The 23,209-nt window shown below is 35.6% G+C and overlaps 1 protein-coding gene across 3 annotated transcripts in view; it reads left to right on the top strand.

Moving 5' to 3' along the window:
* Positions 1-23,209, top strand: part of CTNND2 (catenin delta 2) — a 1,167,765-nt gene that overhangs the window by 1,007,849 nt on the left and 136,707 nt on the right. For all 3 annotated transcript variants that reach the window (XM_078153315.1, XM_078153314.1, XM_021004430.2), the window contains one exon: positions 21,562-21,735. In XM_078153315.1, coding sequence (XP_078009441.1) covers positions 21,562-21,735 — 174 coding nt within the window. The remainder of the gene's footprint in view (positions 1-21,561; positions 21,736-23,209) is intronic.

The following is a 23,209-nucleotide window of genomic DNA, read 5'->3' as shown; positions in this document are numbered from 1 at the left end:
CAGTAGATCAGTAAATATTTATTAAGTGCCTGCTATGTGCCAAGCACTGAGATACAAAAGGAGTAGGGGTACAAAAGGAAGCAAAAGACAGTTCCTGCCCTCAAGGAGCTTACATCTAATTCTGGAGACAACATGAACATAAATATTTACAAAGAAAGCTATATACAGGATAAATAAGAAATAATTCCGACACTAAAATTAAGAGGGTCAGGGAAGGCTTCCAGTGAAAAATTAGATAAGTATGCCATCTTTATCTTTAAGCCATTGATAATAATAATTGATTTACTTCATACTTTTCTGGTCTTAATTATAGTTCTTTGTACTAATCCTGCCTGTCCCATGCCTGCTCCAAAATCTTTCAAAACAGATTTAAATAGCTTTAAAATTATTATGTATCACAAAGGGCCATATAATTCAATATTTGTGTTACTTTTCTGATTGAGTTCCCTTTAGTGTTTAAGGTCTTTTGGGTTCCTGCAGTGTCATGCCACAGTGGCATTAGTTTGGGCAATGCCGAGAGTAGCTTTGTATCAGTAAATGAAGAGTCAACTTGGGGGCCTTCTCCTCCTTTTCCTTTTTGCTGTTATTAAACTCTGTTTTGTAGCTGAAGGGATGAGATCCCGTGAATGCTGTATAATTATTTGTTGTTGAGTCATTTTTCAGTTATGTCAACTCTTCATGACCCCATTTGGGGTTTTCTTGGCAGAGACACTGGAGTAGTTTGCCATTCTCTTCTCCAGCCCATCTTACAGATGAAGAAACTGAGGCAAACATAGTTAAGTGACTTGCCCAGGGTCCCATAGCTAGTAAGTGTCTGAAACTAGATTTAAATTCAGGAAAATGAGTCTTCCTGACTCTAGTCCCTTCACTCTATCCACTTGGTCACCTAATTATAAGATGGGTAAAATCACTCTCAAGTTCTGTCAGTAAGAATCGAAATAGCATCTCTACATTGGAACCTGAGGAGACCTAGTGTTTAAAATTAGTTTTATGGTTTACATGAAGAATTTGATTTTTAAGAAATCTGCTTATTTTCATTCATTTCATTCATTCTCCTTCTACCTTGAAGCAAACCAAATAAAATGATAAATATAAATAAATAAATAAATAAATAAATAAATAAAAATAAAATAATCCTACTGTGCTTCTGACAGTTTGTGGATGCCAAACATATGTCATAATAAGACCCCTCATTAAACCCGTTCACCTAAGGATAAGACATTTGATGGACCCCAGATTATAAAATATATGTTTCTTACCACAATCATCATTGTTCAGACATTTAAATTTAACAGACAGAATCAACAGACATATGAGTGCCTTCCTGCTTATTGTAGAACTGTGCCATCTGTTTCAACAGTATAATGTGAGAAATTTCCTAGACAACATGTGCCAGAGTCTCTTTGTATGTAGAATTCACAATGAGGCCTATACACACAATTTAACATTTATAATGACCCAGAAAGGGCCAAGACATTGAGACATCCTCATTATTTGGCACAAAAATTAAAGGAATATTTTTCTGACATAAGTACCATCTGCCATATATAGGCAATGAACACATGCCAACAGGGTCGGCAAAATGCAAGAAATTCACTCTCCATATTTATCCATGCATTAGTTGAAATCAAATCCCATTGCATTATGCTTTCCCACAATGCTTTATCTCACAATACTAATTTCCAAAGTTATTGAAGCTAGAATGCATTCTTCAAGATTACAATGATTATCCATTGCTGGAAGTTGTAGAAATTATGCCATGAGTGTGCAGTGTGATTCCCTCAGAGAAAAGCTTATGGTTTCCACTGCTAGGTGGCAATGTAAAAGACTCTTAGGATCAAGCTGGAAAGGCAGTTGCACATAGTAAATACTCAATAAATATTTGTTGAATGAATAAGTAAATAAATTAATGTTCAAACCATTAAAACCATATGAACATTTGAAGTTGTCAGTAGAAATCTCAGGTGTTCCCTGAGGAAGTAGGAGTTTACGAAGAGGATCATTCTATCTGCACATAGTCATTGTGCCAATTCATTTGGAAGCTAGAAATGTACCCTTTTTTCTAATGAAACTTAGCATCTAATCAAACAAATTATCCTTGAACTAATTAGAAGTACCTGTTGGGCTACAACAGTTGTGTTAGTATTAACATCTAATGGTTGAGTGTAACTTCATGGAGACACCAGTGCATTGCTAATAAGGCATTTGCAAAGCACTTCTAGGCAAGGGGCTACCATTTATCTGTTCCTTTTCCTTCTTTACTGCAGCGAAATGCTTGGCAAGACAACTCACTCAAGCTTAGCAATAATTGATATTTTGTGATGGTACTGATGATGCCCAAATAATTATCAGTCTTTGAGAGGAATTGTGAGCTGACTCTTCAGTTCAAATAAAGGAAATGTTCATGTTTTTTGATGTGTATAAACTAAATAATAATGTTTAAAAAGGAAAATTTTCAAGCAGAATAAAAGGGAAAAGCAAGGAAGAACCTTAAATGAAAATGTATACCCTATTCCAGGTTACTCAGCCTAATTCACAGTCACAGAATGTTGGGTTTGGGGAACATCACATAGACCAGTTTGGTTGGGATACAGAGTGAATGAAAAACAATGTGCCCGAGAGGTAGCAGCAAAATTAATAATTTTCCTAACTGTTGTTCATGAGTGATTGTTAGTAAAACTACAGCAGGGGAGAGGGAGGGGTAGGTTGAAAGGGAGAGGAACAACTTATTAGAGCAAGGAAGAAAATAACAGTACCGCATATATACCCATAATCTTTGTGCTTCTTAGGAAAATTATGTGAAATGACAAACAGCCTACAAATTCATTATATGGAATGTCATTATCTTAGTATTAACATTCAATTCACCGGTCTAGGCTGAGTTCTAAAACCTTTTTTGGGTTCCAAACTTCCTAATTACAACCATCCTTCCAGTCACCCAGGTTCAGAACTCAGGGGTCATCCCTTGACATATTCTCTCACCCCACACCTTCATATTCAATCTGTTACCAAAGTCTGTCAATTTTTACTTTCATAACAACTCTCATAAGCACTCTCCATTCCTCTAGTCTAACACTGCCACCACCACCTCACATACCTGGACTATAACAACAGCCTGCTGGTTGGTCTCCAATGCTACAAGTCTCTGCTCACTTCTGTTCATCCTTCACTCAGCTGCCAGTGATCTTAAAATGAAGGTCTGACCATGTTACCTCACTTTCCTCCACTCCCCTACTGAACAACTGCAGTGCTTCCCTATCACTTCCAGGATCAAATATAAAATATTCTGTTTAATATTAAAAGCCCTTCTTAACCGCTTCCCTCCACCAATCTTTCCATACCCTACACAGCCCCACATACTCTGCAATCCAGTGACACTGGCCTCCTTGCTGTTCCTTGAACAAGACATTCCATCTCCTGGATTACATATATACATATATATGAATAATAATGTGTGTGTATGTAAATATATATGGGGGGGTAGAAAATCGGATTTAAGTGACTTACCCAGGATCACACAGCTACTTAGTGTCTGAAGCCTGATTTGAACTCAGATCTTCCTGACTCTAAAGCCAGTACTCTATCCACTATGCCACCTAGCTGTCCCTTGACTCCATGAATTTTTAATGGCTATCCCCCATACCCACAGTGTTCTCTCTCCTCCTCATCTTGAGAACTGATCTGGAAGCCCTAAGAGCCCATTATGGTTTTACGTGTCCGTTGTAAAGATCTTCAAAAGATGAATTAATAGAAGCAGAGTATACAAAACAAAGCAAGTTAGAGGTTCATTGTACTCTGCAGCTATCTATCCCCAATCACATGTGCCTGGAATCTTTAAGTGAAGCTAGTACCTTCTCAAACATCCCTTACCCCAGTCACAGTTCTATGATAGGTCTGCATTTACATCACTTAATTTAAAGGACTCTGCTGTCAGGAAGCTGATCTGAGCTGGAGCTATCACGCTGCATCTCCTACATACAAATGGACAGGCTGAAAGGACGTAGCAGACTAGTAAGGATTCTGTAAAGCATGTTGTTGAAGATTGGACAAGGCTTGCTAGGTTTTTCATCAATCAACATGTCATTCTGCAACAGGAGTCAGTTTCATGGCATTATTATATCTAAAGACTCTCTTTGATTACCTCCAGTGAGACTGGATCAGGACTTAAAAGATAAACAAGGCCATATTCTGAATGCTACTCTTTTAGCACATTCATTTCAATTCATTGTTGGTTTTTGTTTGTTTAATTGGTTTGGTTTTGCCAAAAGTGTTAATTTTTACTAGGAATTACGGATCTGCACCAAAGTGGATTTCTGCCATTCTAAAGTCACAAAAAGTCCAGACTGCTGATGGGTAGGTGTGGCATCACCATACAGATTGTTGGTGTTGTTCAAACTGAAACTTGACTACAGAACAACCATTAGAAATATCTCCTATAGAGATCAACAGTGTCAAGAAAATAATCATTCTGTCCACTGTGTGCATCTCCCAAGTGGAATCACCTGCTGTTCATTCATCCACTAGTAACAGTGATAGCCTTCCATAAGACTTCTCCCTTGTTGGTGTAAAGTTTGTTTGGGTTTTTTTTAGCTAAATGAATGATATAGAGTAAACTGTATTTCAGGGGTACAGTGTGGTGATGATAATGTTTTTGTTCTGTGTGAGTTTCTCTAGCTTTATACTGTAATAATCTTAGAGAAGCATTATCCTAAGATATTTTTGCTGCAATGAATATCTATAGGGCTTTTTTCCTTCTAAAAAGCTTTCAAAACCTTTATATGTATTGTGCCAGAATCTACCTTCCTGTAACTTTCACCTGCTGGTCTTCGTTTACACAATCATAGAATTAAATTTAAATTAAAGTTGAAAGGGATGCCTTTGGGCCTCAGTTTCCTCATTTCTGTTGGCTTGAACTTGATCTGAGGACCAGTGTAGATAAATTCAGAGAGGCCTACCACCAGATGGGCTTCAGTATAATGATTTTTTAAATCATAGCAACTCTCAAAGACTTTCTATGTAAGATGGAGGGATTATTTCCACAGGTTTTTGAAACATTGAAGTAAGATCTCATTAGATTATTGTTGGGGTTTTTTTTAGTAATGTCACACTATTGATGCAAATTGAATGCTATCAGCTGAAATCAGAATTTTTCACATAAACTGTAATATGTCTCCTCCATCCAGAACTTCCAGCTTATTTTATTAAAACACTTTAAAAAATTCACCTTGCTGGATTAATTATCAATGTTCCAGCCTACTGAGACCTATTTGTATTCTGATTCTCTCACCCATTATCCTAGCTAGCCCTCCCATCATTATAGGATCTTCAGATTTTACAAGCAGGCCTTCTTTCTTTTTTTTTTTTTTTTTGGCTAGGCAGTGAGGTTAAATGACTTGCCCAGAGTCACACAGCTAGTAAGTGTTATGTGTCTGAGGTCAGATTTGAACTCAGATCCTCCTGAATCCAGGGCCGGCGCTCTATCCTCTGAACCACCTCGCTGCCCACCCATCTTTCTTTTCATCTGTGTCACTGACAACCATTGATAATAATCTCTCTCATATTCTTTTGTCCATGCTTTGTATTACTTTTTTATTTAAATTTTTATTTATATCTTTTATTTTTATACTATCTTCATTTCACAATTTTTCCTCCTCCCTTTAACCACTCATATGTACCCAGAGAGCCATCTTCATTATTTTCCACACAAAAAAAAAATTAATTAGAAGGGGGAAATATTTCATAAGACAAACACATCAGCCAAATTAAAAAATATCTGTGGTATGCCATGCTCCTCACCCCCTTCCTCTGTAATGAAGGTAAGGATGAGCTTGGTCATTATAATTTTATAATATTCAGTTTCTATTTTAATTCATTCTTTCATTTACATTTTTGAAGTTATTATGCATTTTGTTTTCCAGTTTTTTCTTACTTTGCTTCAGTTCATATTTTGTCTTGAGTTTGGTTTTTTAAGAGTTATTTATAACTTATATTTCAGCATTTTCCCTCCAATTTCATTTCTGTCTTGCTGTAGAGTCATCTTAACCTAGGGCATGAGACAATATTCCCAATTTCATGCTGTCACCAAATGATGAGTAGTATGTATGTTTTGTCCAAGAACTTTTTTCAGAATTGCCAATCAACCATATTCATTTATACCTGGCTTATATGTACGTGGGGGGAGCAGGAAGGTGGTTTGAAAGAACACTTGCACATTTTTTTTTGTTCTGGCTGGCTAGACAGTATGATATTCTAAAGGTCAAAAACCCAAGTTTTAAGTAGTTGAGATTACTTGCCAAGTCATCCCTGCATCTAAAGGGCACTTTTAAATCTTTAACATCTTTCATTAAGTGACCACATTCCTTTTTCTTAATGTGAAAGCTGCTTCTCCTTAATGGGAGACACCTCCTTTGAGTCTTTTGTTTTGGGGGGTTTTTTTGGCTAGGCAATGGGATTAAATGATTTGCCAGGGTCACACAGCTAATAAGTGTCAAGTGTGTGGGTCAAATTTGAACTCAGGTCCTCCTGACTCCAGGGCTGGTGCTCTATTTACTGCACCACCTAGCTGCCCCTCCCTCCAAGTCTTTATAGCATTCACTCATTAAATAGACCAAAGTTAAATTTTGTTACTAGCCCAACTGCCCTGTCTCAGAATTTCTTCTAATTATTCTAAATCTAAGTAACACTGTAAATCCTTGAACTTTAATTTCTGTTAAGTGCTCAAGACCTCACCTTAAATTACATTCTTGATGCCTTCAAGTTCATTTCCCTTCATATCAGTGTGGTGGTGGTATTTTTCTTAAAACAACTTTCTTTTTTTTTTTCCATCTCTAGCCACACTTTTTTCTTTTACTGCTTAATATCATTTCCTCTCTAACCATCTGTTTATTTCAGCTGCCACTTCTTTCCCCTTGGCTGGTTTCAATATAGTCTCAATTTGCTTTCACCTCACCATATGCCAAGAGTTGTTGACTCTCAAGACATGATATTTCACGTCCTGGAAGCAACAAGTAATATGAGACTTAAAAGGTCATAGCTGCACATTTTGATGTACTGACTCTTCTCTACTGCTTTCCATAAATGGATGTGATTTCATTCTGTTATCCTTTCCCTTGCTGTAGAAAATGTTATTATGAGCAAATGCTGCACTCATTTCCTATTTTCAATGACTATGTTATAAAGGTGTTGTAGAGTTTCACAACATTCCATTAATGTCTGTTAATTATTCGATAATTCAGTACTAGGTCTCTTTCACCACCGGACTTTGTTCACAAAGGGTCAGCGATGGTTATTTTAAGTAGCATGCCAAGAAAAATAATGCTAGCTCTGTGAGAAGGCGAGCATGACAGGTTGGCTGGAGCAGCCAGCTGAGGGTGGACGATGTGGTCAAAGTCTCAAGGATCCTTGGGGGAAATAGAAACAAGAGTGGTAAGAATCCAGGTGTGGGAGTAAGCTGGATATAGTGGTCTGCCAGTCACTAACACATCAGAAAGATGCATAAATTAAGAGTACATCCAGTGCTTAGGAACCTAGTTACTGTGCAGCACTTCTATATGGCACAGCATACAAATAGAACTGACTTCCAATCTTTTATATTTCCATTTTCCTTTTTTAGTTATTTTTTTCTCCACATTACCAAAACACTCTTATTTGCCTCAACAAAGTCCCTCCATGGATTACCTTCATTATTGAACATCATCAGCAAAGCTAATACCTGAAGAAGATAGAAATAGATGGGGAACCTGTGGCCTCGAGGCTCTAGGTTCTCAAGTGTGGCCTTTCAACTAAGTCCAAGTTTTACAGAACAAATCCTTTTATTAAGAGGATTTGTTCTGTAAAGTTTGAATTTGGTCAAAGGGTCAAACTTGAGAAGCTAGAGGGCCACATGTGGCCTCAAGGCCTCAGGTTCCCCACCTCTGAAGAGGAGCTGAATCTATGATTTCATTGGCATAAAAAACACCCAGATGAAGAAACCCCATCTACTGATGCAGGCCAGTACTTTTGCAGCACTTTTGTGTTATCTTCAAGAGTTGCCTGGACCACTGATGTCAAACTCAAATAGGAATGGGGCCACTAATCTGTACATAAGGACCCTGCAGGTCACATATTGACTTAGTTTTAAAATATAACCTTATCGATGTTTTACTGTATTTTCATTTATTTTGTTAAATATTTCTCAATTACATTTAATCATTACATTAATCATAATAATTTAATTTCAGACCATACTCTGGAGTGTTGTGGGCTATACATTCTCCTATTCCATGTCTGACTGCTCTGACCTAGACCACCTAAAGGTTAAGTGACTTGCCTGGTATCATATAACTAGTATGTCTAAGAGGCGAGACACCTGAATATGGCCCTTATTTTAAAATTGTTTAATTCAGAAAGCTCATCTTGACACTGCTTAAATTTAGGGTTCTAATATCTCAACCACAAAGCCCTTCATAACCTCTGCAAAGAAACCCATAAGGAGGGAGGGGACCAGGAGACAATGGAATGCCATATAAATATAGCTAATTAGCCATCAACTTCATCCTCTTTCCATACAGTGTCAGCACCAGCTGTAGACCATTTCATCTGAACAGCTCACAGGAGAATTCAGATGCATGATTTACCCTTTTTTGCAAAATTCTTAAGACTTTAACACAGAGGCTCATTTCTCTTCAGGCTTTTTACAATTATTTGGAGCTTTTAAATTAAAAAAAAAACTGGCAATGATAATGAAACACTGTAAAGACAAAATCAGTTGGTAGCAGGGCTCTCCAAATCAAACCAGGAAAGAGTGCTAGAAGGTTGTTTTTCTTTTTCTTTTTTCTTTTCCCTTTAATGTACTTAGTACCAGCTGCAGCCTAATTAAACTGAACACTGCACAGGAAAATATTCACTGACAATTTACTTACTCAGATCCCTTTTCTGCATCTGAAATTTTTCCTTCTTTGCCAATACGTGACTCCATTTAGATGGAAAAAAAGTAGCATTTTAAAGATAGAATGTTTCTATGTTGTTGTAGCTACATATCTTTGATCTTGTGATCTCTCTTGCCTATAAAACATTTCACTTAATCAAGATAATTATCAGAAAGTCTGGATAGTTGGGATGTCTCCCAAAAAGCAGATTTCACCCTGCAAATGTGCTGCCTCCTAATTGGGGCAGAAATCCATATAATGGGGAAGACAGTCAGCTGGGTAAGCAGTGTTTTTCTATTTATGTGCTGAAGATACAATTCAGCAGTAAAAGTTCTGTACATAGAGTACATAGAGTTCATACCATATCATTAGGGGTGACAGAAATGTGGAAAGGAAGAGAAACTTATTCATAGCTTTTGATAAAATTCAAGCTCTAGTCTAAGGGCAGCTAGTGGTTTTGGGAATGCTACTCCTATGTTCAAGCTTGCTGTGTGATCCTGGACAGGTCATTTTACCTCCATCTGCTTCAGGCTCTTCCTTGCCAGGGATGTTGTGAGAATAAAATGAGATAATATTTGTAAAGTGCTTCATAAACCTTATTGCACTATGTAAATGTGCTAGCTATCCTCATTAGTCTTATTTTTTATTGTTATTTCATCTCCCAAACTTAAAACAAAAAACACTGCTAGTTAATACCACACCCTCCAAAATCTTCTAGAAGAAGGAGATGGAGAAAATGTGTAAGCTTCTTGTTTTGTTTTGTTTTGTTATTTAAGAAAAATATTCTTTGTTATATGAGATATCTCTGGAAGTAGTAGGGGGAGAAATGCAGGAAGAAATTTAGTTATGTAAAAATGAAAGTTATCAGTAACAATTTATTTTAAAATTAAAAAAAAATTTATAGCTTAACCTGAACCAAGGAAGTTTTTCTCCCTTTTCTCTTAGGCGTATTGGAGTTTGGGGTATGTAGTAGTCTGAGTAATGCAGTGATTATCAACTTATAACCATGAACTGCAAGAATTCTTTGTAGCATATTTTTAATTTCACAAATTATTAAAGGACAAATTCACATTCTCTAACCATAGCTGGGTTTCAGTACTAATCTACCCCTTCTTTCATTTACATTGTCCCAAACCGTTTATTTAAATATCCTTCTTAAAAGACTCTAATACCCTCTCCCTTTCATCATGTTGCTGCATGGTGCACCACCACTGTTGCTTTATTGAAAATGGGTGTTTGGAAGCAAGCTCCTTCATCTCCACTGCACTATACTGAAAAACTTCTGCTGCTTTCACTGATCTTCTCTTTTATTTCAGTTTCAGAGAATTTGGGGGAGCTTTTCCATGTCAAAGTTAACTACCCTTGTCCATTCACCCTTGATCTCATTCCTCCTGGGAACTTGTCCAAACAATAATTCCCTTTGACTCCTTCAACTTTAATCTTGCCTAGTCTGTTGGCTCTTTTACTGATGCTTACAGACATATTCAGGTATTTCCCAGTCTAAAAAATCCTACATTCAATCTTGCCATCCTAACGCTATCATCCTCTGTTTCCCTCTCTTCTATCACTAAACTCCCTGAAAGAAGAGTTGACATCCACTGTTTCCAATTCTTCTCCACCTGATTTTTTCAACTTGGTCTAACTGTTCTCTAAAAGACCTTGTAATCAATAAATTTAGGGATTTTTCTCCCTCAGTTCTCATTCTCCTTGATTTTCTTCTATTTCTGATGCTATTGACTATCCTTTCTTCATATATGTCATTTCCCCTCTTAGCTTTCATGATGATTCTTGGTTGATGCTCCTATTTTTCTCACTGCTCCTTTTCAGTTTATCTTGATAATCTATCCCTTAATTACAGGTATCTCCCACAGCTCTTTTTTGGGCCTTCTATTTTTGGTCTAAAGTTTAGAGCAAATCCTTTTATTAAGGGGATTTGTTCTGTGAAGTTTGAATTTAGCCAAAGGGCCATATGTGGCCTAGAGGCCGCAGCTTCCCTACTACTCCTGCTCTAAACTGTTTTGCTTCATCATCTCAACTGCATTTTTATTAGTTAAGCTGAACTTCCCTATTACCGTTGAGGGCAGCACCACTCTTACAATCATTCATGTTTGCAACCCTCGTGTTATCTTCATCTCTTCTTTCCTGATCACCCCACATATTCAATAAGCTGCCAAATCTTGGACTTTCTTTTTATACATCCCTCTCTCTCCACTCAGACAAACATGACCCTAGTTTAGGCTCTCATTACCTCTTCCTTGGAGTTCTAATTTGTCTCCCTAACTCAAATCTTTCCCTGCTCCAATCCATCTTCTATACAGATATCAAAGGAATCATCCTAAACCCTAGGTGTGACCATGACACACTGTTTCTCCCTGCTCAGTAAATTCCAGTGACTCCGTATTACCCCTAGAGTTAAATAGATCTTTATTTGGCATATAAGATTTATAAACCTAGCACCTTCCTGTTTTTCTAATCTTCTCACATTCTACCCACTCCAGGTACTTTACAATCCAGCCTAGAATGTTCTCCCTCCCAACCATAAACATCTTTACCCTCTTTACAATTTCTGTTCCTTCCCAGGTGCTAGTGCCATCTCCTCTAAAATTTCCTTCTGTACACTCTGGATTTTTCTTGTATGCTATGATTTATATAGGTGGTTTCTCTCATTAGAAATCAAGTTCCTTGAGACCAGACACTATTTTTGCTTTGGTTTTGCTTGGTTTGGGTTTTTTGTATCCCCAGAACCATTGTGGTGCCAGGCATATAGCTTACTATGCATTAAAAAATGCTTTTTTTTATCTAATTGATTTTTTTTTGTATATCAAAGTCATTTTTGGATATTCAACTCCACTGCCCTGGAATTAAACCTCTCTCATGACAAAGAGAAGATAGTTGAGCAAAAACAAACAAACAAACAAAAAACTGATTCAGTAACCCTATGTGATTTTGCCCTTGTAGTCTCTAATGCTCTGCCAAAGAGAGACCAATATGTCTATATTTTATCTTTTAGATTCTTCAAGAAAAATTCAGGAATGTTATACTGTGCAGTTACTCTTAGTGAGCAGATTAAAAACTGTCTGTACCTTCTTGTGATATAACTCTTACTCATATCCTCCCATAAACCCTCTACTGGGGATCCACGCAGAATTCTAGGGCCCTTCTCCTAGGTTTCTTAATACTATGTGAGTATCATTTCAGCCTACAAGCTATTATCCCTTGCTCTCACTATGTGACCAAACCAACCTCATTTTGCTCATACATCTCTTTGATGATATCTTTTATGTTGACTCTTACAAGCAATTGTTCACTGCTAATGATGCTACGGTATATTTCCATCTATCATCCATATTTCCATGGTCCTTTGTGTGACCTGATATTTTTATTCCTCAGAAATTATGGTATTCTATAATTCCCATCCATGTAGCTCACCTGAACTACATTGGTTTTAAAAAGTTAGTTTTTTGTTTCAAAAAATTTGAAAATATTAGATGTGCTATATAATTTTCCAAAAGCAATCTAGCTTACTTTTTTCCTCCTATTCAATTATGCACCTATTTCATTGTGCAGGTTGCAGTGTGTCTGTGCAAAATATATATAGTCAATGATTTTTTGCACATAACTGAATATCTCACTCTGGAAAATAGGTATTTTTATTCACTTTGTTTTCCTATGAGGGTAGTTATGTTATACTCTTTTAGGTGATTATGGTTCTATTTAGGAGAAGCTGTAATTTTCCAGGGCTTCATGCATTCAGTTCAGTGTTATCCACAAACAAGAATATCTGGTGGACCTCACCATCTTTTGGGAATCCCTTTTCCATTTTTAATAAATATTGGACATCTTCCATGATAATGACAAACACTTTTAGGGAGTATATGGCTGGCTGCCTTATGACTCACTTGCTGACTAATAATGAGAGGATCATCAGACACAATTATCTCTCAGTTGTGTTTATTAAAGAAAGAACCCTGTATGATTTTAAAATGCCTCCCATAATACCTTGGTGGAGGAGAGATTTTTAAGACAGTATTTTGCTCTACCTAATAAATGTTGAGGTTTTGATTTTTTTAAGAGAATAAAAAGCATAATGGATCTTCCATACTTTGCATCTTTTAGTCAGTTTTCTGACTGTAAAGATGTGATCTGATATAGAATATAATTTGTGAAGCCCTTCTATTTTCTTATTATACTTTCATCAAGGATGCCTTCTGCATTTATGTAAATTATTTCCACAAAGATTTTGTAGAAATGGGAAAATAAAAGTATAGGTCAATTCTTATTAAATTTTCTTTGATCACTTTTTTTTCCCAAAATTTTAATGAGGTTCATGATTTTTCTAAGCATTTGGTTTCAAAAAGTTCCTGAATACCCTCAGAATTGTATCACTTTCAGCTAGTGTATGCTTGGTGTGGGTGGTCTGTCTCTCATTGTCTTAAGTGACTTCCCCCTTGCATCCAACACATTAGGACCTTTGATGTTAGAGTAATCATCTGGTAGTTCCACTGCTATTTATAATCAGGAGAGAATAGTACACTACATAAATCTTGACATCATTTTCCCCTTATTTTTCATCAGAAAATTGTTCTTCTGGTTTTGTTCTTAAATGCTTTTGGGATGATATCATCATGCTTCCTATATACTTATTTCTCTTCTATTTCTTTCTATGTCATAAGACAAAACTATTCATAATTTTCTATCCATAATTCCATGACCCTCTATAATATTTTATAAATGAGTTTATGTTGGAAATTATTTATGGGTTCATAAGATAACAGTTTTGGGGCTAAAGGATCCTTAAGAGGTCATCTGGTTCAAGGTATACCCTTAGATATTATATTTCATCATTTGTCAAGGAGATAAAGTGTATCCTGACTGAGGTGGTTTCTGTGCTCGGGTCACTCTACATTGTTTAAGCTGCTATAAGAAATGGTGATGTTTATGTCTTTTTTTATCCATTTCCCCAATTCTTATGTCAATAGCTCATTTAAATAAGTTATGTTGGAGCTGTATATACATGTATATTTTTATTTATATATATATTCACACACACACATTCATAAAAACCTTGTTTAAACTGTTAAGTCTTAGGTCTTTTTTGTGTCTCGATCCTGAGCCGTATTATTTGACATATTTTTTATTGTCCTCTTCTATGCCTACCAGTGCATTAAAAGCCAACAAGCATTTAAGTATATCTTAATCTGTTTGGGGGCAAGGTGTGTCTTATTGAGATATTAATGGATTTTCTCTGTCTCTGCACCTTTAAACTACTCCATTTAGCCTTTAAGGTTCTTTATAATTTGGTTCTTTCTAACATTTCCAATTTTCTTATTCATTACACATCTTAAACTTTTTCTACTCATGACCCCTTCAGCACTTCTTTTTTTTTTTCCTTCAGCACTTCTTAAACTGTGGTTTGAGACCCCATAAGAAGCACTGGTATATGCTGGCTACATGCTGTTCTTCACACACCATACTCTTTCTTCCATCTCTCTACCTTGTAAACTGGCTGTTCCCCAGGCTTGTCTTTGCTTCCTCTGATCCCTAGTTATCTAAAAGATTCAACTTGGGTGCTACCCTCTGCAGGCTTTCCTGCCTATCCCCCTGGTGCTAATGTCTTCCTCTCTAAGGAAAGAAATTTGCATTCACTTTGTATCTTGTATAAACCAGTCTGTATAAATGTAAAATTTCCAATGTAAGCTCCTTGAGGGCAAAGGCTTTTGTACTTTTGTCTTTAAATCCTGGCAGTTACCACAAGGTCTGGCACAAAGTAAGTATTTAATAAATACTCTTTCAATGATAATAATCTTCCTAATGGTCATTTTGCTTATGTTTATCCTGAGCTCAATAAAGTAAGATGACTGAGTATCCCGTGAAATAATGCTTCATGCCTTTGGATGCATGATGGAATCAACTCTTTAATGGTTCCTCCTAGGATAACCTTGGGTCCACCTTTCCATTTAGCAGCAACATCCTCAAATCTTCTACTTTCATTTATAATGAGAATGATAATATTGATATGTCTCCTCTCTACTCATTGGTCAAGGGTCTCATATTTAGAAGGTCAGCCATTAAATTAATGACATATAGATCATCTACAAATTGTAAAATTTTAACATCCTTTTTTTTTGCCACCATTACATAAGAAAATGGAAAGGGGCTTCGCAGGATGAAGACCATGTAATGTTTTCTTTTCTTTTTTTTTTCCTGATTTATATAATCAAAATTTTCATCCTCTTAAGGCCAGACTACTATTAATTAGCCTCTTCACTAGCTTGGCTGATACTTGGACCAAAGTCTGCAGTGTGTACTGTAGTAGAAGCCTTTCCAATATAAGAGAAGCTATCATAAGTTGCATTCTGCTGGCATTGATTTGGAGAATTTAGCCACAATGTGGAATTACAAAAGTACTTTTGTATGCGATAACATTTTGTTGAAAACTTGCGGTGTCAATATAAATGAGTTGTTAGAATGGCTTAGACTAAACTATCCATAGACTCATTGAAGTTCGTTTCATTGTAAAGAAAAGATTGGAGGGGGGTAGCACACTACATGCTGCGCTTTTCTTTTTAACTTTCTGACTTTATTATATCATACAATTTTTATCCTGAACTTATAGCTTTTTCTGTAAAGAACATTCTGCTGCCCTCTCCTTAAAGCCACCAGGATAAAATTCTCTTAATAGATTTTAAACCCTGGAGAAAATAAAAAATCATAAAATCTGTTGTTAAATGTAAGTCCAAAGAAAAGCTTTTGTCACCTTCTTATTGAAAACATTCCCTCACTTGGGTTCTTTTCCTGAAAACCTAACACTTTCTATGCAGGAGCAATCAGTTGTTCTTTTCTAATATTAAATTTGAACTCTTTGACCATCAAAGAGTGATGTATTTCATATTTTGAAAATTTCCCAAAATAATGTCGATTCTCTCTGTGCCATCCTGTCCTTGCTGTCATATACCAAATACCAAAGAATGAACCCTTCTCTGCAGAGGCAAGAAATTGTACCTTTTTTCATAAGAGAACATTTCTAAAATTACAGTTATTTCAAAAATAGCAAAAGAGCCCTGAGTGGTAAAGAATCCTTTTCATCAAATAGTACCACTATGATGGATCATGTTTCAATATTCTAGGTAAATAGTTATAACTCTAATATCTACTTAAATTGGTATTCCTTTTCCTGGGAGAAGTTTTTATAACAGTAAAGCCATAACATCAATTATATTTCTATTTTCTTCTGATTGACTTAGGACTACGATTATATTTAAGGGCACAAGAAGATATTATTGGATCATAGGTTCATAGGGTTTAGAGACAGAAGTTATCATATATATATATATATATATGTATGTATATATGTGTGTGTATATATACATATATATATGTATGTATATATATATATATATACATTCTTCAGAGATTCTTAACCATTACTGTATGTCTAATGGTCCCCTTTGGCAGTCAGGTAACACCTATGGAACTCTTCTCAGAATAATGTTTTTATATATAGTACTACAAAAGAAATTATTTTGAAATACAGTTATCAAAATATTAAAATTTATGATAACAGAATCTCCCACCCAAAGTCTTTTCATGGAGGTTAAGAACCTCTATTCTGGTCCAATTCTCTCATTTTATAGACAAAAACAATGCAGCAAAATCATAGAATTTATATGACTTGTTCCTGATCCAAACAGTGAGCGACAGAAACTTTTTATAAACAGTTCAAGGTGGTTTATCACCCTAGTTATTTATACCTGTCTTCATTGTTTCTTTGCATTGTCTAGGCACTGAATCTTTGGGCTTGGGGGGAAAAATCTTGGATGATTTTTGGAATTAGGATACTTTCATCCTATGTACATTTCAATGCCTCTTTTCTCTAACGAGTCTTTACCAGTAACATAGATTGAGGGCTTGACCCTCAAGGTCTTGAAGCCATAGTCAGTATCTTCAATGCTATTAAATATTTGTTGTTTATGATAGTCATAAGTTTGAAGTGAAAAAAAATTGTTAAGCTCTTTTACAACTTGGTGCAGTCATAGGTGATAAGGAAGGAAGAAAAGGAAACAAACACATATTAAGTACCTAATAATGTGATATTATTACAAATATTATCTCATTTGATCTTCACAGACTTGGGAGGTAGGTACCATTATTATCCCTGTTTTACAGATAACAGAATTGAGGCAAACAGAAGTTAAGCGACTTGCCCAAAATGACAAAAGCAATAAGTGTCTAAACCCAGATTTGAGTTCAGATCTTGCTCACTTCAGGGATGGTGCTTGAGCTGTTATGCCACCTACCTGCAAATGAGTGTATCCAATTACCCAGGGGTGGAATTAAGTTTATTCTAGAACCTCTCCTCAGTTTGGCAGCATCGTCAATCTTCTACTAAGATAACTTTGGGATAAGATTACTAAGAAGCAAGACTAATATAATTAGATGTTTTAAGAAGAAAGTTATCTTAGTCTTATATCTCATATCAAAAATATTAGCATCATGCTTAACATTATACAAAAGAGTGAATGAACTCTTACTTACCAAATTATAGTCTGTATTTTTCATGATAAGAGGTCCCACGAAAGGCCAATATATGCAAAAGTCATTTTAGTGTCTGAGCAGTGCCTTTTAAAAAATGCATTGATAACTTTTGTTAGTATATCAACTTCATTTTTTAGTATAACCTGCCACGCTCCTCTTGACAGCAAGCCAGACAGTTTAAAAAGAAAGAAAAATTGGTTTAGCAAAAATAATATACAATAATAATAAAACAATAATGTATGCAATGTTCCACACCCCTAGTCCCCCACCCTCATTCAAAAGGGAGAGAAGTACATTGTCTCATCTCTCCTTCAGGGCTGTTTGGTAATTGTAATTAATACAGTATGATAATACATCATTGTGGAGTTTTTTGGTTTCCTTTTATTGTTGTGGTCATTGTCTACATTGTTTTTATGCCCTGCTTACTTACCTTTGCGTAGACTCATATAAATATTCCTATGCTCTTTTAAGAATAACATTTTCAACAACCTATAAAAGAAAATGAGAACTTATATATTGAGCCCTGTCACAATTTTTCCATGTCTTGTTTGTTAAGATTATCCAAAAGCAATAGCATTGAAAACACTTCTTAAATGTTAAAACAGTATTAAAATTTTTAAATTAAGGAAAGAGAGTAGCCCCAAAATGCATTACTTTATTTTCACCATAATTCCATTTTTCTTCTTTCAATTTTACCTCATTTGGATCTTTGCCTGATTTTGGAACTTGAGCATAAGGTTACTCTATTCAGTAGATATATCTCAGGAACCACTCGGGAAATCCATTCAAAAGGTTTTACTGATACTGCCAAGGATTGGTGCTTGGAGAAGCAAGTTCTCATTACAACACTTCATTTTGCTTAAAAAGTCTCCTCTCATAACTTGGGAAAATTTTTTTATTTTTTTCTCTTATTTTCACACATCTAGTTTTAGAGAAATTTTTTTAAAAGGCTTAAAATTCTTTCTACTTAGGATTCTGTTTGCATTAAACTTGTCTACCTGTGGCAATGCTTGTGAATCTAAAAAAAATGGTCCACCATCTGGGCTATTAAATATACAAAATATGGTCATTCTAATGAAAATATAATTTAGATGTTACTGCTCTTATAATATGTGATAAATTTCCATTATTAGAAAGAATAATCATACAATCATTTTTTTTCCTCAAAGAATCTCCTTCCTGAAAGTTTTCATACATAGTACAACCATTTCACTAACCTCATTATTTTCTTTCATTCTTATATGAATCAATCTGCAAAACTCCTTATGGTGTTTTATAATGATTGAGATTCACACCATTTGTTACTTGTGGAAATATGTTTTGATGAACATTTGAGGGCTTTCCTCTTATTAACTTAGCAAAAGTTTGAATAAAGGAACTACATTAAAGTCAAGTATATCTGCTGACTTTAAAAATATTTCTTCTTCTTCAGTACTAACATCCCACAGTATAATCAAGGCTCCAAAACAGAAAAAAAACAAAAACAAAAACACCTTTGAACTACATCTTTAGTGGCCATCAAAGATTATCCTTATTCATGTCAGCTAGGTGGGGCATATTTTACAGCTGTAGAAAAAGTGTACACTGATTTAACCATTCATCATATTTTATAGCAGAGAAGCTAGAAAAAGAAGAGGACACGATCCAGCCAAGAATGGCAACTCTGTGGCATAGTGGAGGATTCTGGCCTTGGATTCAGGAAGACCCGAGTTCAAATCCTGCCTCAGATACTTACTAGCTTTGTGAACTTGGGAATTTCACTTAATCTCTCTGTGCTTCAGTTTTTTCATCTATAAAACAAGGGGTTAAACTCAGTAGCCTCAATGATTCCCTTGCAGCTCTAAATCTATGAGCCTATAAAGTTAACCCAACTTCTTTCACCTATACCAATTTTTTGTTACATAATTTCTATAGAATAGGATATGCCCCACCTAGCTCTATGTCATGTAATGTTTTCAAGTGTCCATTGATTTTCTGTCACGTCCAACTCTTTGTAACCCCATTTGGATTTTCTTGGTAAAGGTATTGGAATGGTTTGCCATTTCCTTCTCCAGCTCATTTTACAGATGAGGAAACAGAGGTAAACAGGGTTAAGTGTCTTGCCCCGGGTCACATAGCTAGTGAATGTCTGAGGTCACATTGAAACTCAGGAAGATGAGTCTTCTTGACTTCAGGCCCAGCACTCCATCCACTATACCACCTTGCTATCTCTATGTAATGTTACAGTACCTAATCTGTCAAAAATACTTTTTACATTAAAGGACGTTATCATCTATATTTCCTTCCCATTCCTACAAAATGCAATTATTCACAAAAGGATTTGATCATGTGCAAATATGGGCTTCATACTAAGAGCGAATCAGCACAACTGTCCATGCCAAGTGAGGCTGTTCATAAATATGGCATGCTATCTTATATCAAGAGACAGTCGTGAAAAATTATATCGGTAACTCTTCCATAAGATGATAAATTAGACATAGAAGGGATAAAATAACATTTATTTTGCTTTCTCCATTGTACTAGGATATGGGTTTAATAGCATTGAGCTTCTTTCCTTTGAGCAGCCAATTTGACTACTGTGTCATGGAAGCTGATAATGCCACAGAGTGATGCTGCCCTCCTCTTGATGTTCGTATCTGTCTGAATGTAATGAATCCTGTATCAGAGCTGTCACTCTCAAATAATGAAACTGATACACTCTTACAGGGCCAACTCACTTTCTATTTGTACTTTTTTTTAAAACTTTTGGCTTGAAGAAGATAAAGGTCTATTAGTTCAAGTGAAAGACAGTACACAGGTACAAAATCAACTTTATATGGCCTGGCCACGGACTGTTACTAAGAAGGAGCTCTCACATTATGGGTAGCCTTGTAATGCTGTACTTGATTGGCAATGTTCATTTGGTTTTTTTTTAATGACTCCTAATGGAAAGACAGGCATTTCCTTGATGTTAAGACTCAGATCAGCATATAAGAGTAGGATTTATTATAATCTAAAGAAAAGCAAGCTCTTTAATTAAGACACTAGTCTTTTGTCTGTTTGAGAAAAATGATGAAATACTTGATATTACATATGACAGTAAAAGACTTTTTTCTCTTTAATAATTAGCATATATTAACATTTCAACTTTTCCTTAATAATCAGATGATATTTGTCCTAAATTTTCTTAATGCTCAGAACTGAGTATTTTTTTTAATCAGTTAAGTATAGAATTATTAGTAGAAATGTTTTGCTAGATAATCTCTCATGGGGCAGCTAGATGGCACAGTGGATAGAGCACCGGCCCTGGATTCAGGAGGACCTGAGTTCAAGTCCAGCCTCAGACACATAACACATACTAGCTGTGTGACCCTGGGCAAGTCACTTAACCCCATTGCCTAGCCAAAAGAAAAAAAATAAATTAAATTAAATAATAAAAAATAGATAATCTCTCATGTCCTTCCAGAGGTAAAATTTAAAGACTTACATAATAAAGATGTTTTTAAGATGTTTTAGTAACTGCAACTGAGTAACTTTTAAAATATGCTCTTTAAGTGATTATTAACAAACTCAGGACAAACAGCATGTAGTTGTTTTATTCTGGCCTAATCAAAATGGTGACATGATTATTTTGTCTTTCCTAGAAACGTAAATGAGACCAGGGATTTTTCTAAGTAAATCACTCTGTTATTAGAAATAGTGTACTTGCTTGTATTTCATCCTTGTTATACTAATTCCTTTGAATTTTTAAATCCAGTAAAAACCATATGAGAGGAAATAAGGGGCAGAGTCACCTTAACTCTGTGGGTCACTTCATGCCTAAGATTTCATTGCCACGAATGGAGCCACAGCAAACTTCTCTGAGTGGTTCAGTCATCTTGTAGTTTGCTTCTTTGCTTGCCGTAAGCACTAACCCAAACAAATTATTTTTGTTAACTTAAAACTTATCTCTAGTTCTAATTATGTCTAAAAGATGTAGACATGATTATTAGTAACATTAATTTCTTGAAGATACAGTACATAGTATTGGACACCTACTCCCTCTTGTGCTTAGGTCCCTTGATGTCTGCTAAAAGAAAGGATGTGAGAAGTTTCAAGGAAATTTTGCAATGACGTTTTGCATCATATTTTTCTTCCACAGTGGGATGGCGTGGGACCTCTGCCTGACTGTGCAGAACCCCCAAAAGGAATCCAGATGCTGTGGCACCCTTCAATAGTCAAACCCTACCTCACACTTCTTTCCGAGTGCTCAAACCCGGACACTCTAGAAGGTGCAGCAGGTGCCCTGCAGAATTTGGCTGCAGGTAGCTGGAAGGTATGACCTATTACTCACAAGAAAATGTCTGAATTTGTAACTAATACTTAGAAAAAAATAAAGATTTAGATATGGGAAATGTAGTAGTAATTCCACCAAATGAACATCATTTAATCATTTTTTAAAAAAAACTATTTTGAAAGGCAAATTGAACTCAGTTTTTAAACTTAAGCAAATTTATATTAAGTATTGCTCTTAAGAATCCATTTAATTAGTGAGGGAGGGGTAGAATTTGGATCTCAAAACTTTTTTTAATGTTAAAAAATTGTTTTAGCATGTAATTGGGGAAAATTAAAATATTACGCATATATATGTATATGTATATAAAGAATCTATTAAATTGTTCAGAGATACTTAAAGATAGCTAATATATGAGAATTAGTCACAGTATGTTTAAGTATAGTGATAGAAAAATAGTACAATTTGCTTTATATTCATTTTTGTAATTATACTAACAACAATTCACCTTTCTAAGTAACCATAACTTCATAGCATTTTTGAAACATTGTTCATTACTGTCAAAGGAGGGAACACTTGAATATACAATTTTATGGTTTGCTAAGTCCTTTTACATGCATTATCTCATTTATCCTTCACTGTAACCCTTTGATGTAGGTACTACAGGTTTTATTAATCCCATTTTACAGGTGAAAACAACTGAGGCTCAGAGGATTGAGTGATTTGTCCGTGGTTACCTGGCTTATAAGAGTCTAAAGCTACATCTGAATTTAGGCATTTCCTGACTCTGTGCCTAACTCTGTTAGTAGTGAATCTGTATTTGACCTTACATCCATCGTGTCTCTTCCAGAAGGAAATGAATGTAGTTTGTTTTAAAATAATGACAGATGGAAGGTCAAGTCAGTAACATTTATTAGACACTTACTATGTGCCAGGCACTATGCTACATGCTGGAGATATAAATAAAAGCAAAAAGAAAGTCTCTGCCTTCAAAGAGTTTACATTCTAATGGGCGAAGACAGCATGCTAAAGGAAGGTTTAAAACTAGTGGGGTGGGGGTAGTAAAGAAATGACATTCTTGGTCATCCATACTGATAATTTAAAGTCAATGAGAAGAATAAGTAGAATAGAACCAATTCACTGAATTTCAGAGGTGGGATGGAGCAGTCTTTTAACCTAATTTTTACCTTTAAAAAGGCCCCCCTCTTTGATATGGCTGACAAGTAGTAATCCAGCCTTTGTCTGAAGACCCCTATAGTGAGGAAGACCCTATGATTTCCTGTAGCAATCCATTCTGCTTCGGGGTTGTTAGCATTTTTTTCCCTGACATCAAACTTAAATTCACCCCTTTACAACTTTTACTCATCAGTCAATGCTACCCTCAAGGGCCCAACAGAATAGTTTTAATCCATCTTCTACTGGACAGCCTTCAAATACTTGAAAACAGCTACCATATTCCTCCTGAGACTTCTGTTCTCCATGCTAAATATCTCTAGTTTCTTCAACTAATTCCTCA

The sequence above is a fragment of the Phascolarctos cinereus genome, unplaced genomic scaffold (assembly GCF_003287225.1).
Source record: "Phascolarctos cinereus isolate Bilbo 61053 unplaced genomic scaffold, phaCin_HiC Scaffold_4;HRSCAF=312, whole genome shotgun sequence".
Taxonomy (NCBI): Eukaryota; Metazoa; Chordata; class Mammalia; order Diprotodontia; family Phascolarctidae; genus Phascolarctos; species Phascolarctos cinereus.
This window is presented reverse-complemented; position numbering and strand designations above follow the sequence as displayed.